Here is an 18,468-nt window from a genome sequence, read left to right on the forward strand (position 1 = left end):
TGTCCAACCCATGCTAGCATGGAAAACGGACGTTAAATGATGATGATAATATATATATATATATATATTGCCATGATTGATTGCTAAATCCACAAAATTTTTTATTCTCTTTCTGTTTATTTTCTCATATTCCTTTCTGTTGAAGAGCGTAGGCTCGAAACATAAAAGACTTTCTCACTTTCTCAAGCATCAGACTAATACACCTGCTTGTTCATACACCTGTCTTTGTCGTTTTGTAAATTTCAACTATATGTATGTATGTATGTTTTGTTGAGCTTCATGGAGTTAAGTGGCTGAGTTCCTTTCGAGCATTAGGCCTCATGGAGGCTAAGTTCCTTTCAGGTGTTGGGCCCCATGGAAGCAATGACAGAGGCCTTTGGCATTATGTCGTACTTGAGAAGAAAACCCCAAACCGAAATCACCTATGTTGGTGGCACGTAAATGCACCCCAGTGCCATGCAAATGGCACCCGTGCATCCAACCACAGAAAACCATGCCAATTCAGACTGGGTCTGGTGCAGCCTTCCAGCATGCTGGCCCAGTCAAACCGTCTGACCCGTGCCAGCATGGACAATGGATGTTAAGTAATGATGATGATGATGATATATACATGTATATAAAATAGAACTGGATGACTAATTGATGTGAGACTATTCAGCATCTAGTTAATGCATAACCCTTTTGTTACCATATTTCTGTTGAGATGCTTTGTATTTCTTTCAATTAATTTTAAATATAACAAAGAATTTAGTAAAATAATTTAGTTATCATTAAGCTAGTGTAAGGAACATAAACTGTGACAAAGGTTTGGTGGAAGATTTTAATTCAGAACTTTTGAAAGCAGGACATTTGTACTACTGAGCCAGAAGTGGTTTTAGCCAGGTTGGTATCGAAAGGGTTAAGAATTGTTTCTCTATTATATATTTTAACCCTTTTGTTGCCATATTTCTGTTGAGATGCTCTGTGTTTCTTTCAATTAATTTTAGATATAACAAAGAATTGAATAAAATAACTTAGTTATCATTAAGCTAGTGTAAGGAACATAAACTGTGACAAAGGTTTGGTGGAAGATTTTAATTCAGAACTTTTGAAAGCAGGACATTTGTACTACTGAGCCAGAGGTGGTTTTAGCCAGGTTGGTATCGAAAGGGTTAAGAATTGTTTCTCTATTATATATTTTAACCCTTTTGTTGCCATATTTCTGTTGAGATGCTCTGTGTTTCTTTCAATTAATTTTAGATATAACAAAGAATTGAATAAAATAACTTAGATATCATTAAGCTAGTGTAGGGAACATAAATTGTGACTATGGTTTCGTGAAAGATTTTAATTCAGAACTTTTGAAAGCAGGACATTTGTACTACTGAGCCAGAGGTGGTTTCAGGCGGGTTGCTATCAAAAGGGTTAAATGTGTTGACCGCTATACTCTAGTCTAGGATGCCCTTCTGCATGAAGAACATCTATTTTAGTGGAGGAGAGATATTCAATCAATTGAAAATTACTTGCACAATGAAAAGATAATTCAAAGAAGATGAAATTTGTGTTAATTAAAAGTTAAATCATGGCATGCTTTGAAAAAAATGAGTGTAATCTTTGGTAAGTATGGAAACAATTCTGGACATATTTTGATCTTAGACTGCTTGACCTGATTAGGCGCAGGTGTGGCTGTGTGGTAAGAAGTTTGCTTCCCAACCACATGGTTCCATGTTCAGTCCCACTGCATGGCACCTTGGGCAAGTGTCTTCTACTCTAGCCTTAACCCAAACAAAGCCTTGTGAGTGGATTTGGTAGATGGAAACTGAAAGAAGCCACTCATATATGCAAAATGAAGTTTTTGTGACTTTACAATAGTCACCAAAATAACATAAAGGTCAGAATATATAAAGGTGATTTCATCACCCGAAACCCTACTCCTTTATTATTTCTACTATTCCAAGACTAATGTGTGTGAGTTACTGTAAAAGTTAGACCTCTGATCAAATTCTCTGACTAAAAGAATTTAAGTCTTTTAGAATTGTCTAGACTGTTTTGAACACCATCTGTTTTCAGAACTCATATTTCTACGTTCACTTTCTAACAAAGTCAAGAGGTCCTCAAATATTGTAATTAAAAATAAAAAGGTTTATCAGCAGAATTGGAAACATTCCAGGAATTCAACTAAATGAATTATTTGTGAAGTTATCTTTGTTTGTAGTAAATCTTAAAAAAACAAAAAGAAACTTAAGGATTATTTCATGACTATTTTGGCAAGTTTGATAACTAGATGAGATCAGAATAAGTCAGAAACATGTCCCTTTAGCTTCTAAACCAGCCATATCCAGCCCTGATATTCTCCCTATTTTCTATCCAAACCAGCCAGTTCTGGCCTCTTACACTTACCTGTAATCTATTATATAAAATCCGTTCTGTCTGTCTGTCTGTCTGTGTGTGTGTCTTCTAGGATCTCGGGCATCCTCCATCCAATTGCGCTCAGATTTGATATGTAGAGAGCGATGGTATCAGGGCGTGTATAAGTCTTGAGAAAATTACAAAAATCGATTTCAGGTGAGAATGCGATCGATAAACCCGTGGAAACGTGCATTTGTAAAATCGTTTTTCATGGAATAGAAAAAAAATTCTATCTTTATTTCTTCTTTTGCTGGTATCTCAACAAATTTAGGTTAAATCAGTGTTTCTCAAAGGGGAGGCCTATGGGATGGTCGGACAAGTTGTTTTGAGAAAATTTGGTTTAAATGTTTGACAACTCAGCACCGTCCATTGGACGGGGGTCATTTTGCTCGTATCATTCTGAAAAGAAACATTCTACACCGTTGACACCTCAAAGCTATGAGATAATACATGATTAATTCAAAATAAAGTGAAGAATTAAGCATTACATTTGGCAGGATAATCTAAATATTAGCGTTGTCTTCAGTACCAGTGAAAAACCATGAACATCATTATCATATAACACTCCCTTTTCCATGCTTGCATGGATCAGATGGAATTTATAGAACCAGATTTCCTATGGCTGGGTGCCTTTCCTGTCAACAACCTTTACTTGTTTTCTAGCAAGGTAATATTTTCTCTTAGTTAGATTTTTCACAGGGGAGTGAAAATGAATGCTTGTCTAACAAGGATGATTATTCACATCAACCATATGATATCCGGACAATGGTACACACAGATACACTAAAAAACAGGCAGAGTATATGATCAGTGGTTGTGTAACATGAGCCATGAATGCAGAGAATATGTGAAAATTTAAAAAGCAAGAAGCTAGTATGTTCTGCTGCATGTGCAATGTCAACAAACTGCAAATGTATTGTGAGAAAACTGGACATAAACATATCAGACGCAGCGTGCAAGAGAGAAGACTGCACTGTTATGGTTACGTGATGCATATTAATAGGGACAGCTGCGTAAAGAAGTGCTGATTGCTAAATGTGGATAGGGCCTGTGGAAGAAGGAGACCCAAGAAGATATATGATGATGTAGGGAAAACCAACCTCAGGATGTGGAGCCTGAAAGCAGAGATGAAAAATAACCGAGATGATTGGTGATTTGCTTTGCTTGGGAAAACCTGTCCACCAACCAATAAACATGAGGTCCTAAAAACATATTGTTTTCTTGATGCCCCAACATTTAAGGTGTCCCCACAATCCATTTTCCAACATCTATCACTTTGTCACTCTTTTAACATCAGTGCTATCTCAGCTGTTGTAAATATAATTAGATGAGAAGAGAATAGAGATACACAAATATCATCTGGTACACTTTTTTGCTACCAGTTTCCTTTTTCTTTAGATTCAACTACCCACATCACCCGCCCTCCATCCCCCACTTCCCCAGTTCTTAAAACCATCCCAAACCAGAACTGAACACTTGCCTCATATTAGCCATTATCGTCATTTAAAGTCCGCTGTTCCATGCTTCCGTGGAACGGATGGAATTTGTTGAGGTAGATTTTGTAGGGCTGGATACCCTGTCTATTTCCAATTCTCACCTGTTTTCAAGCAAGGTAAATGATTATAATGCCATTCTTCCATTTAAATTATTTTCCTTAGTTCACTTGTTTTGTAATTATGTAAACTATGGCCAGAAAATATTTATAACTTTATCCACTTGTAAACATTTCCATCAACTTATCAAAGCATATTTGAGTAAATAAACTATGCTCAGTTGATGAGCTCTAACAATATTGAAACATATCCACAGCTGTGTCCCCTTGCCTGCTCATTAAGATCAGTTTTTTTCCCCTAAGCATGGAAATTCAATTTTTGTGAAATTAATTTTTAATATTTTGAAATGATCTCTCCTTTTCTTTGAGAAGAATTGTCACCATTATTTTGTCTCCTTTCTTCGATTATAGGCAAAGGTACGACTGTGTGGTAAGGTTTTCTTCCCAACCACATTGTTCCAAGTTCAGTCCCATTGTGTGGTACCTTAGACAAGTGTCTTCTACTAGAGCCCTAAACTGACCAAAGCCTTGTGAGTGAATTTGGTAGACAGAAACTGAAAGAAGCTCATTGTACACACACACACATGTATGTATACATGTGTGGTGTATATGCTCTTTGTCCTTGTCTCTCACTCCTGCTTGACATCTAGTGTTGGTTTGTTTATATCCCCATAAGTTAGCAGTTTGGCAAAAAGAAATCAATAAAATAAATACCAGACTTGAATAAAAAGAAATATATTGGGGTCCATTTGTTCAATTAAACCCTTCAAGGTAAATGCCCCAACATACGCATAACCTAATAACTGAAAAATGTTCAAGGTAAATGATAAGTGTTAAATTTCACCTGAAGAAGAATTCTTTGCATACATCATATTGTATATCACCACCTACCTACCTAAATTATTTACGATATGGATCACTGAACATTTATTGCATAGAGAAAATGAGGTGAGAGTCTAAGCTGATCACAAGGTACAGTTCCCCTGGGTAAGCAATATTCCAGAGATGTATTTATATATATATATATATATATATAGGTTAGTAGAGTTAGAGGTTGGTATAAGCATCTAAGGGATGAAGATATCTGTTTTACTACTGGTATAATTACCTATCTTAACCCTGGGCATATATATGCAAGCACATTATGCTCATAAGTTACAGACAATGACAATGATAAACTTGAGTTTACCAGGAATCAAATTTATTCATATATATATAAGGATAAGATCATTAATATAAATATCGATCTTATCAAGTGACCAGCACAGGAATAAAAACCTTCAAGGGTAATAAATATTATTAAAATTATAATTTCGGGTATCTAAGAGATACCACCACGCTGGAAATAGCAGTCAAAAGTTGACTCTAAAACCACATTAAATGTTCATACAGCACCAAGAGAGTATCCAAAATCCGGGATCTGGAATTATCCAGTAACTTTTTGCTAGTTATTTTGTCCTTTTGTCTACTCTTCTGGTGCTGTATGAACATTTAAAGTGGTTTTAGAGTCAAGTTTTGGCTGCTATTTCCAGCATGGTGGCATCTCTTAGATACCCTAAATTATAATGTATATATATATATATATATATATATATAATATATATATGTATAAAAAATATATATAAAAATACAAAATGGGACAAGAATGCAAAACATTCGAATAGACGATACAAAAAATGGACGTGTATAAAAAACGATATATATATATACAACAAGAAATATTTGTCTTTTTACAGAAACAAAAGGGTTTATAGGACTGTAAAAGAAGTGCTCAAATGTAAATGAGACAAAGATAAAGAAACATTGGTTATAGAACAAACTTTAAACTTGAGTCAACGGCTTTATATATAACACCATACCTGAAACATAATCATATATAAATATCACCATGGTTCTTAAACTCATAAAAATTTTGCTCTGTGCATGTTTCCTGTTTCATGTTCATCCTGATGAGGTGGTCAACGCCATGATGTACTTTAGTGTAATCAAACTGCAGTGGTGAGCTCCCGAAATGGCCATTGATGTATGTGAATTTGACCTGTGGAAGTCTGTTTATTTATGAACTTTGGACATACTTTTGTGAGGGGAGCAAAAAGACTTTTTTCAGATATTTAAAAAAAAATATTTTTCACCGTTTGCTAAAACATTTTTAGTCATTGGAGATTTATTTTATCATTGTCTATTAGTCTTTTGGTAGTTTACGAATTTATATTTACCTTTTTGATAGGCCGTTCTATTTGTATTTTATTTGAATATATATTTTTACCTTCTGTGTTTTTATGTATATGTATTTTTTTATGAGTTTAAGAACCATGGTGATATTTATATGTGATTAAATGTTTGAGGTATGGTGTTATATATAAAGTCGTTAACTCAAATTTAATGTTTCTTCTATTACCAATATCTATATATATATATATATATATATATATATACAGACATTATCAAAGAAGCTTGAGAAGCAGTTGGATGGAACTTACACTCGCCTCCTTATGAGAACTGAAAATCTCTCATGGAAGCGTCATCCAACCAAAGTACAAATATATGGGAAACTACCACCTGTATCATCTCTTGTGAATGGTAGAAGAGTCCAGTTAGCTGGACATTGTTGTAGAGCTGAAAACGAGGTAATTTGTACTCTTCTCCTCTGGAAGCCATCTGCTCGCGATACCAGAGGGCACACACACTCTCCTGATGTAATCTCCAGGGATACAGGCATCCAGCAGCAGGACCTCCGTAATGCTATGATGGACCTTGAAGTCTAGCATAACATAGTAAATTCCATTGTCTCAACCATGGTCGAACAATGATGATGATGATGATATATATATATATATATACATATATATATATATATATATATATATATATATATATATATATAAAAGGTTATATGGTAGTATTAAATATCTCAGGTCAGTAACTCATGTGATTGTCTTTCATTTTAGTTGGAGTTGCTCATCTTGTTCATACTATAATTGCTGTTGGACATTAAGAAGTCTGTGGGTCGGTAATGGTGGCACCTGTGTTGGTTTCGATGATAGTGGTAAACTGAATAAATATAACAAAATTTCCACACTTTTCTATAATTTATTTGCATTTGTTTTTGTTTTAAGTTTTCGTTATATTTATTTTTACATTATTTTCATTATTTACATTATTTATATTTGATGGATATTTGTCCTCATCTTGTTTGTTGTTAATACAATGTTTCAGCTGATATACCCTCCAGCCTTCTTCAGGTGTCTAGGGGAAATTTCGAACCTGGGTTCTCATTCCAAGACACCTGAAGAAGGCTGGAGGATATATCAGCCGAAACGTATTAACAACAAACAAGATGAGGACAAATATCCATCGAATGTATATAATGAAAATAATGTACATAATTCCTCATCTCTTAAATATAGAACTGTATATTTATTTTTGTTTTAAATTTCTAATCATATCCCTGTTTTGTTTTCACAGTGCATTAATGGCCACTTAATGTGTGCTGGTTGTTTTAACCATCTTCTTGCTGATGGAAGGTTGAAAGATGAAACTGCAACATGTCCAAACTGTCGCTGTGAGATTACAAAAGCAACCTGTTCTCGTAATTTGGCTGTAGAGAAAGCAGCATCTGAGTTGCCAACTGATTGTCAGTACTGTCAGCAGCAACTTCCACGACATCTGATATTACAGCATGAAGGTCATCTATGTCAGGAGAGGTAAGGTGCAGACCCAGGGTAAGCATTGACTATAACATAGCAGCTATCTGCAGCGTCTGTCTTGCTAAAACTGCTACAAAACTTTAGTCTAAAATAGAAAGTTCAGTAAGGTTGCCACTTGTTAAACTACCTGTGACTGTTGTTAAGTCCATCACTGATTGAGTTACGCAAGTGGGTGTATGTATTCTTGAGCAGCATGTCTCTTGCCAATACATGTATTCACTTGCCGATTTCCCATCAGTGACAAAGGACTGATTGTATTGTTTTAAATGTTAAACGAGAAACACAATTTTTATTTTTCTGTTGTCACCCAGGACTGGAGTCGGCTAGCCAAGGTCTACTTTTCCCATTTACTGAAGATCTTCAATGTTGCCCACTGAGACTACTACTAAGAGACTACAGTGACTTCACGCTCATTATAATCTCGCCTCTAGTCCGAGGCAAGATTATATAGCTTCTTCTAAAATTCAACCAGCACCTTCACTGATTGCAGGCCAGGTTTGTGCATCTGACAAGCATCAATGCTGAAGTGGGATTTTGGTGAAGTAGTGGCATCCACCTGTTATTCACTTGACTATTACCAGCATCATATACCAGATATGTGACGGCATTGGTAACATTAAACTATGAATCAGACAATTTTTTATTAGAAAATGGTAAATTTTCAGATAAAAAAAAAAAATTGAAGAAAATTTGACAAGAACAAATGCTTAATTGTGTTTATAGCTCAATTACATTTGAGTACATTTACCCACCTTTTTATTTTTTTTCAATGCTTTTAATTAACGAGGTTAAAAGCAACAAAAGAAATTACATTTTAGATGTAGATCCTAAGGCAATTACTGCGACAGAATATAGTTTAAGGTCCATTTTATTGTAGTAGCATTAATAGCTTTTTTTATAGATATTAATTACATACATTTGAATTGTTGGAATAAATAGCAACTATTTTTTATTCTGCGAAAATTTCCTTACATCAACTGTTCAAACATAAATAAGATCAACTCGTTTTCATATGAAACTAAGGCTAGATGGATAGTTGTGCTTTAATTAGGGGCAGGCACAGCAAAATGGCCGATAAGAAATTTGAAAGGATTGTCTTGCAGCCAATTGGTTTAGAAAATGTGATATACTGATATTTATATTTTTATAACTTCAAGCTTGTTGGAATTCCATATAATTAAATGGTTAACTTAAATATTTGATCTTCTGCTATTTTCCGCATTTTTATAACACAAAAAGAAAACATTGCTTCTAATTTAAAGTTTAAAGTATTGAGGAATATTATTTAAGGATTTTTTTTACTAGTTACTGATTTGTTTTTAAGTGAAAAATAGCAATGTGTTAAATAATATTTGCAAATAATAGTAATGATAGTAACTATGATAACAACGAAAACTATGAAATATACGAAATAATAACTATGAAATATACGAAATATTCCCACATATATTTTTTCAACGTTGCTCCCTTTTTTTTTAAGTGGAATCAAATATTCAAAATGGGAGAAAAAAAAAAATTGCAAGCTATATTTATAACTACAATATTTTACAATAATAACTTAGTCAATATTTCTACCGGCATATATTGATAAATATAAAAAAAAATTCAGGTTTTAAAGAATTAGGTTGAAAAGGATTCATTTTGTTATAAGAAAAAAAAAAAAAATTGCGACTCATGAATATCTTTAAAAAAAAATAATTGATTGGTAAGTATTACTGGATTTTTTTAAAATTATAAATAGGGTTTTAGATAGGGAAATAATTTGAACTAATGTAAAACGCGAATGTTTTGATGTTAAAGTTAAACTTTATAATTTTTGTTGTTAAACTCACAATGTGTCTATCAGAGTAGGTTACTAGCTACTGTTTGTTGTTCACAAATGATTTTTAATTAGAAATATCTATTTTATTCCTATTACTCAAGCATCTTTGCAGTTTCTAAATTCTCTTTTTTGAATCTCTATATTTTCTTTCTACTATCTTAGCTCCTTATTAGAGAGTTTTTTCCTAAAATATTTTTTTTTCTAATATTTCATTATATTTTTGTTACTGACTATTTTTTCTTATACTTTGTTTTAAAGAAAATTTTATCGTGGAACATCAATTAAAGTTTTTAAACAAGAAGAGAAAGAAATTCTGGTTGTCTAAAATGGGCTCCTAAGAAGTTAGATCGCTATTTAAGTCCATGCAACAAACTTATCAAATATATATTGAGGAAATTCATACATTAATATAAAACAACAAATTAATTGTTATTTTAGATTCTCATTTTTTTTAATAAATTCTTTTAGTTATAATCTAAGTATATTTTATGTGCATCTGTAGAAAGTTTTTTTTTTTTGTTTCATCTTTGTTCTTGGTATTTTATTTATTATTTTTTTAAATTTTGTTTCACCAAATATCTTTGCTAGAACTAATTCATTAGTTAGAATAAAAGCTAGACATTATTCAAGGCATAAATATTTATTATATACATCTGATATTTATTAATTAACGGATTCTTTCCATTTCGTTACTGTTTTCATTTTTTTTTTTTTTATGTGGTAAAAGATGTCTTATTTGTATGACACACCACATCTGTCGAAGACATATGTAGTAAGACAGAGTGAAAGAGAGAGGGAGAGAGAGAGAGTGTGTGTATGTGTGTGTGTGTGTGTTATTTTTCTACTTCAAACAGACAAATTGCTAATTTTATTTAATTTTATTTATGAAAATATTTTCAAAATTCATATAATTGAATTCCAAAATATTTTTCATAAATATACATTAACTTCAATATCTGTATCTGTTTTGTCTCTTTGGTTGTTATGTAGACTGATTATTTTAATACAACTAAAAGATATTCTTATACCAAGACAAAAAGAAAATTGTAAAATATATTTATTTTGTTATTTAATTCAAAATACATATATATATTTATTTTGTTATTTAATTCAAAAGAAATGTATTTTTCTACGCCGATTAAAAAAAATGAGTTATTTTTGTAAAAGAATTTGTTATTTTTTTAAAAAATTTTATTGTAAAAATTTACTATTTTGATGCCTGTAAAATTATTATCCAAGTTGTCTGCATTGAAGCTAAACAAGGCTTTTTATACTTGTAAGCTTCACTGTAAATTCTCTCTTCAATAAATGTTCCTTATGAGGAAAAGTTTTATTTGAATCATTTTTCATTGAAAAACTTTTAAGAATGATATAAAAAAAAAAAAAAGAGAAACATTTTTATCCTAAGTCTGGCTTGAGATATTTCATCTTTGGGATACTTTTGTATCTTGTTAGGTAAGTGATGGTTTGTTTGTGTTCGCTGGCAAGCAAGAAGTAAGCCAGCTCAGTCAATTAAATCTGAGATGTTCGAATATTTAGTGGAATTAATGTTGATATACATATATATATATATATATGTTATATATTTATATATGGTATATATACTATATATGTATATATATGTGTGTGTGTATGTGTTATATTGTGTGAGTATATATATTTATATATATAATATATATAGTATATATATATACATATATATATATAAAATATACAGTATATATTTATAATATACTATATATTATACAACATATATATATATGTTATACTACGTATATACATATTTATATATATTATTATATATATATCTATTATATATATATGTATATATATATGTATGTATATATATATATATTTATATATATATATTGCTTTTCTGTCTTTTTTCTCTCTCATATTTTTATTTGACAGACGCTCAATGCAGATGATTTCAGCAGCTGTCAGTATGTTTGGTCAATGTTTCCAAGGGGAACTACTTTCACGTCCACTGTGTTATAAGCTGCTGCTGCCTCCTTGCTCCTTGCTCTCCTACCATTGTTCCTTGCCATTCATACATTTTAAAAATAAATATTCCAATTCCGTATAGCTACTGTTTGCAACTGACTCTCATCCGTGGTCATATCGGTACCATCTTTAGATTCGTTTGTCGGTTGCAAATAAGCAGCTTGCTGAATGGTGTTACATGAATATAATAAAGAAATCTCATTTTGTGAATTGTAGTTTATTAAAGTATAAATTGCATCACATGTGCACACAACACACATACAGACACATACAGACATACACTCATTACATTTATTATCTTAACATTAAGCTTCTTTTACAATATTTAATGAAATCTGGTTCATTTGGCTCTAATTGTGTCACTAAATTAATTATTTTTGCATCTTTTCTCTTTGCTGTATAATTTACCTTTTGAAATTTTTAAACGAGATTTTTAATAATCTAAAAAATTCTTTCAAAGAATCATATGTAAATGTTTTTTCTGAAATTAATAACGAAATTTGTATTTTTTTTCTTATTACCTGGAACTTGCGTGATTAAAAACAATGATTTTTATTTCTAAGGGTTTTCAACCCAGTATCTATATGCTATTATTTATAGCTTTATCTACTTCGAGTTCCACAGTTTAAAATGAATTATTTCACATTCTCTCGAAGTTTCTAAATTCTTGTGATATATATTATAACTTAGTTAAAATATATAATTCAATAGTTAAATTACAAATAAAATCATAATTGAAGGATTTAGTTAATTTTTCTATTAGTAATTAATTATATTTGAGATCTGATAATTAAACTTACTTTCTGGTACAGGTAAGTTATTAGATCAAAATTATATACAACTATATATAATTTTTTTTTATTAATAAAAAAAAAAGAAACAAAATATATTTGTTTGTTTAGCTTCATAGAACAATAGATAATATAGTGAATATTTCTGAAGAATCTGTTTCTCTGATTATTTAACTATTTCATTATTAACAGGGATAAAAAAACTGGTTTGCAAAAAAAGCAGAAATGAAAAAAGGAAAAAGAGAACACTTAGAATTAGCATTTGAATCATTTTGTTTTTAAAGACATGGATTATATTTTTACAATAATAATGATTTTCAGCAATAGTTTTAAGGGTCAGATTTGTTCTATGTGCTTATAATGATTTCATTATGGACAAACATACAGACTTAGAAGGTTTCAGGTGCTGGTCTGTCCATTTCCATCAGTAGTTTCCAGACCTCTCACCAAGACTTATCATCCGAGTAAGTATGCTGTCAATGTCCAAGGTTGATGTCTGTCATTAATTTGTTTGAAGATGATTGAAACTCTTTTTTCTGAAAATTGTTTATTCTCATTATTATTATTATTATCATTATTATTATTATTATTATTATTACAGTTTTTTATCATTTTTATTTTTTCCGTATTTTTTTCTGAAAAAAGAAAAAAAAAGAAAAATAGCATTTAAACATAAAATATTTACTGTCTAAAGTTTTGGCTTCTGTATTCTGCAGGCCGAGTTCGTGCAAATATGCCCAGCTTGGGTGCCCTTGGCGTGGTCCATACCATGAACTCAAAGAGCATGAAGAAAACTGCAGTCACCCTCAAAAAACTGGCATTGAACTTATGGATGCCTTACAGGCAATTGATAAACAAAATACAGAACAACTGAAACTCTATGAAGATATATTTGCACTGCTCTCTTATGAGAAAATAACATTCAATGGTAAGGCCATACGTGGAACCTTGTCGAGATCTTTTGTAATTATTTTATATGCTTTTAATTAAATTTTGTGTCGTCAAATACAGGCACCTGTGTGGTAAGAAGTGTGGTTCTGGGTTCAGTCCCACTATGTGCCATTTTGGGCAAGTGTCTTCTGCTATAGCCTCAGGCTGACCAAAGTCTTGTGAGTGGATTTGGTAGGCAGAAACTGAAAGAATTAAGGTGGTGAGCTGGCAGAAACTGCACGCCGGCCGAAATGCTTAGCCGTATTTTGCCTACCACCACGTTCTGAGTTCAAATTCTGCTGAGGTTGACTTTGCCTTTCATCCTTTTGGGGTCGATTAAATGAGTTCCAATTATGCACTGGGGTTGATAAAATCGACTTAATCCGTTTGTCTATCCCCTCTGTGTGTAGCCCCTTGTGGGCAGTAAAGAAATAAGAAACTGAAAGAATCCCACATATGTGTGTGTGTGTGTGTTTGTCTCATACCAACGCTAGGTAACCAGTATTGGTGTGTTTACATCCTTGCAACTTAGCAGTTTGGCTAAAGATACTGATAGAATAGATGGCAGGCTTTAAAGGTAAAAAAAAAGTACACAGCTTTGGAATTAAAAGCTATACCAATCACCAACCGAAATGAATGGCACTGTATAATACAAAAGATCCTGTCTTTTTAATCTCTGATTAGGACCCAGTATTGCAACAGTTTGAGTTTTAGGGGACCACAACTGTTTAACATCCTGCCAAACAACCTCAGAAATTTGCTAGGTGTAGATGTGGAAACCTTCAAAAATGCACCTGGACAAAGTTCCACCTGAAATCCCAGATGAACCCACATTGTGGCAGGAAGCACAAAGAAGAGCAGCCCTGTCCAATACACTTCTTCATCAAAAACAGTGCAGAGAGGACTCCAAAAACACTGAAAGGTGGTACTCCAGCATGGCCCCAGCCTCTGACTGAAACCAGTAAAAGAATAAAAGAATATATATGTATAACACCATTCGAGCGTGATCGTTACCTGCATCGCCTTACTGGCACTTGTACTGGTGGCACGTGAGAAAAACATTTGAGCGAGGTCGTTGGCAGTGCCGCTGGACTGGCTCCTGTGCAGACGGCACATAAAAAGCACCATTTGAGCGTGGCTGATGCCAGTACCACCTGACTGGCCCTCGTGTCAGTGGCATGTAAAAGCACCCACTACACTCTTGGAGTGGTTGGCGTTAGGAAGGGCATCCAGCTGTAGAAACTCTGCCAGTTCAGATTGGAGTCTGATGCAGCCATCTGGTTCTCCAGACCTCAGTCAAATCGTCCAACCCATGCTAGCAGGGAAAGCAGATGTTAAACGATGATGATGATGTGTATGTGTTTGTGTTGCTGTCTCTTTGCCTAGCTGCTATGTATAGTTGTAAGCACATGTCACCATCATGCAAACACTGTCTTTCATTATCAGTTTTCTGAGAAAACATGTCTAGAAATGAAGAAACATTACTTCATCTCTGTTGTCTTGCATTTAATGGTTTGTTTTTGTTTTTCCTTTGTTTTTTTTTTTACTATAGATCTCCAGTTACGACCCTTTAGAACTGACGATTTCATCACCAAACTCTTTTATGAGACAAGTCGTTTCTCATCCTTCCAGCATCAGTGGGTTTTGAAAGCCCGGGTCGACCACGACCAGAAAGATCCAACTCACAGTAGTAAACGCACTCTCAGTTACCAACTGGTTCTAAAAAGCCGAACAAGTAACCCTCTGAAAGTCTTGTTCATGGCCCTGAAAGGACCTTACGGGGATTTGAATGTGACCCCATATGTCTATGAGTTTGAGTTCTCAAACGATTCTACAGAAAGTGAATACCATACACTACCCACAGTCGATGTTCTTGAATGCAACAAACTCCTTGCTTCTAAAACCATTAATGTTCGGCTTGTTCTGTTCTTGGTGCAACAATGATTTTGATTACAAAGAAATCTAGCAAATTCTAAACAAAATTAAGAGAAAAGCAAACTGCATAATTTGAAAGACCTTATATGTTTTTTTTCTCCTCAGCAATGTTAATTACTGTGTGATAGAAATGGAATATATTATTACTACTTTTAGTAAAAACCGTAAAAAGAAAGAAAAAAAAAATGTAATTTAATAAACAACTATTTCTGAATGAAGAAACTTTTCTATTAATGGTTTCAAAAAAGATCTAAGACATTTTTCTTTCACACCGAGTGATGATGTTGATTGAAAAATGAATTTAGAGAGAAAAAAAAAAAATTTAAATTAATAAAAAAAAAAAATGAGAAAAAATTGTTGATATTCATGTAAAAGTACTTTAAATTTTGCTGTTGATATTTATACCCTTGATTTATGACATTTTGACTTAAGTACTAAACATAAGTCAGTGAAAAATAAATTATAGCAACCGTTTACAACTGTATTTTCTCATTACTATCCCTGATTTTTCTATAGATTAGACTTGTTTCATTTTGCTTTTCATCTATATCACAAAAATAATTGAGCGTGTGTGTGTTTGAACCGATTTTAATAAGCATTGAATTTTCAAGTTCTCTGGTTGAAATATTTGTCATTATGGTCTTTGAATTTCAATAAATCTGTTAGGTTATCATTCTATCATTGTCATATTCTGCTGTTTTAAATTAAAACAAATGACTCTAAAATATAGAGTTTTTTTTTTGCTTTAGAAAAGTAAATAGAATGCTGTGACATTCAGGTCTTGTTCAATTATATTCATTGTGTTGATGAAGAGAAGTTCGTAGCTCATGAAGTGCTTGTTTTTGGCTCTATGGTACTTACCATAATAAATGTCAAATATTGTTGCGAAATGTTTGCAAAATGTTAAGTTTTTCAGTTTTTCACGAATTGAAACCTTTCAGTTCTGGTTGTGAAAGTATCTCAGTATTTCTTGTTTACCTGATGTGCTAGATTAACCACTTAGCATTCAGATTACTCTGTGAAATGTAATGCTTATTCATTCTCATTATTTTGAATTAACGAAGGTGGTGAGCTGGCAGAATTGTTAGCATGCCAGGTGAAATACTTAGCAGTATTTCGTCTGCCATTACGTTCTGAGTTCAAATTCCGCCGCGGTTGACTTTGCCTTTCATCCTTTCAGGGTCAATAAATTAAGTGCCAGTTACGCACTGGGGTCAATATAATCAACTTAATCCATTTGTCTGTCCTTGTTCGTCCCCTCTGTGTTTAGCCCCTTATGGGTAGTAAAGGAATAGGTATTTCGTCTGCCGCTATGTTCTGAGTTCAAATTCCGCCGCGGTTGACTTTGCCTTTCATCCTTTCAGGGTCAATAAATTAAGTGCCAGTTACGCACTGGGGTCAATATAATCAACTTAATCCCTTTGTCCTTGTTCGTCCCCTCTGTGTTTAGCCCCTTATGGGTAGTAAAGGAATAGGTATTTCGTCTGCCGCTATGTTCTGAGTTCAAATTCCGCCAAGGTCGACTTTGCCTTTCATCCTTTCAGGGTCAATAAATTAAGTACCAGTTATGCACTGGGGTCGATATAATCAACTTAATCCCTTTGTCTCTCTTGTTTGTCCTCTCTGTGTTTAACCCCTTGTGGGTAGTAAAGAAATAGGTATTTTGTCTGCCGCTACATTCTGAGTTCAAATTCCGCCGAGGTCGACTTTGCCTTTCATCCTTTCGGGGGTCGATAAATTAAGTACCAGTTACACACTGGGGTCAATATAATCGACTTAATCCGTTTGTCTGTCCTTGTTTGTCCCCTCTATGTGTAGCCCCTTGTGGGCAGTAAAGAAATAAGAATTGTTGGCATGCCAGACGAAATGCTTAAAGGTGTTTCGCCCTTCCCTACATTCTGATTTCAAATTTTGTCAAAGTCAACTTTGCCTTTCATTCTTTTGGGGGTCAATAAATTAAGTACCATTGAAACACAGGGGGTCTATGTAATCAATTAATCCCCTCCCCCAAAACTTCAGGCCTTGTACCTTTAGCAGAAAGAATTATTTTGCATTAATCATGCATTACTTCATGGCTTTTGAGATTTTGATGATGTGATTGTAGGGTAGGTGTGAGAGGCTGAACCTGACCAGTGTTAATATAAAACAGAATATTTGAGCTGGAATATGGCCAGTTTGATTTTATTTTTATTTTTATAATTTATTTTAGTTTGCTATTGTGATAAAATTATATTTTAGTTTATCTCTATAAAATAATAGTCAATTGTTTTTATTAAACTAGAGGAGAATCTTTGTAGACCCCTCAATATTGTGTTCATGGGTCTTCTTTGAATTGTGAGGTCAATGTGATCTCTTAGTGAAGTTAACCTTTTTGTATTTAAACTGGTCCAAATAGTCTACCTATTTTATGTTCAAACAGGCCAGCTCCAGCCTCTCATGCCTAACCTACAATGTCTTTCTAAACACAAACAAATTATCAAAATCTCAAAGCTGTGAGATAATGCTTAATTAAAAATAATATGAATAAACAAGCATTACATTTGACTGAGTGATCTGAATGCTGAACAACTGATACTTGTAGGGAAAATGTGGATAGTTCCAGAGGGTTTCTGTTCCCAGAAGGGTGTGGATGTCATAATAAATAAAGGGCATGTTAAGTGGTATGCAGTTTGCTTGCTCAGAGGAATATAAGACATTATAATAACAGTAGAAGAGAGAAACAAAACAGATCATCCGAAAGCTATCTTTTGTAGTATGCTCTTAAGTGAATCATTGACAATCAACTGCCTTTCCTTTTTTTTCTAATGTGGTCTATGATGTTTGTGTATGTATAGCAACTGTAGTACCACCCTAGGTATGTTAGTAGTATTGCTGTTAGTAGTATTGTGTGACTCATGGTTGTGCTTTCGTAGAAGGAATTGATCAGAACTATTTCCAATTCTGAAGAAGAAATCTGTCCCATGTGATGACACTTCTGGCAGTCATATAGTTTCATTGAAAAGTAATACATTTATATATACATATAGTGAGTTAGATGGTTTCAAATGTTGCAAGATCTTTTCTTTGATAATACTTTTCTATTACCATCCATGGTTTCATTTTATAATTTCTGTTATGTTTTCTTCTGTTTTTATATCTATATTGATTTACAGCAAATTTTATTTTCCTCTAGCAAAGGCTTGATCATCAATTTTAATACATAATCTTATATAATATCATTTATATAAAGGAACCAGTTTGATGTATCATTTACTGTTGATAGAAGCTGTACAAGTATCAAAATCAATAAATATTACTTTATTTACAATATATATATATAAATAGATGTGTGTATTTTTC

At 32.9% G+C, this 18,468-nt stretch overlaps 1 protein-coding gene across 1 annotated transcript in view; it reads left to right on the forward strand.

The window, feature by feature from the left end:
- LOC115221390 (cysteine and histidine-rich protein 1) overlaps positions 1 to 15,553 on the forward strand; it is a 22,982-nt gene extending 7,429 nt beyond the window's left edge. The window contains exons 2-4 of the mRNA XM_029791564.2: positions 7,406 to 7,644; positions 12,981 to 13,192; positions 14,747 to 15,553. Of these exons, the coding sequence (XP_029647424.1) occupies positions 7,406 to 7,644; positions 12,981 to 13,192; positions 14,747 to 15,138 (843 nt within the window). The 3' untranslated portion in view covers positions 15,139 to 15,553. The remainder of the gene's footprint in view (positions 1 to 7,405; positions 7,645 to 12,980; positions 13,193 to 14,746) is intronic.
- Positions 15,554 to 18,468: the final 2,915 nt, after the last annotated feature.

This window comes from Octopus sinensis, linkage group LG18 (genome assembly GCF_006345805.1).
Source record: "Octopus sinensis linkage group LG18, ASM634580v1, whole genome shotgun sequence".
Taxonomy (NCBI): Eukaryota; Metazoa; Mollusca; class Cephalopoda; order Octopoda; family Octopodidae; genus Octopus; species Octopus sinensis.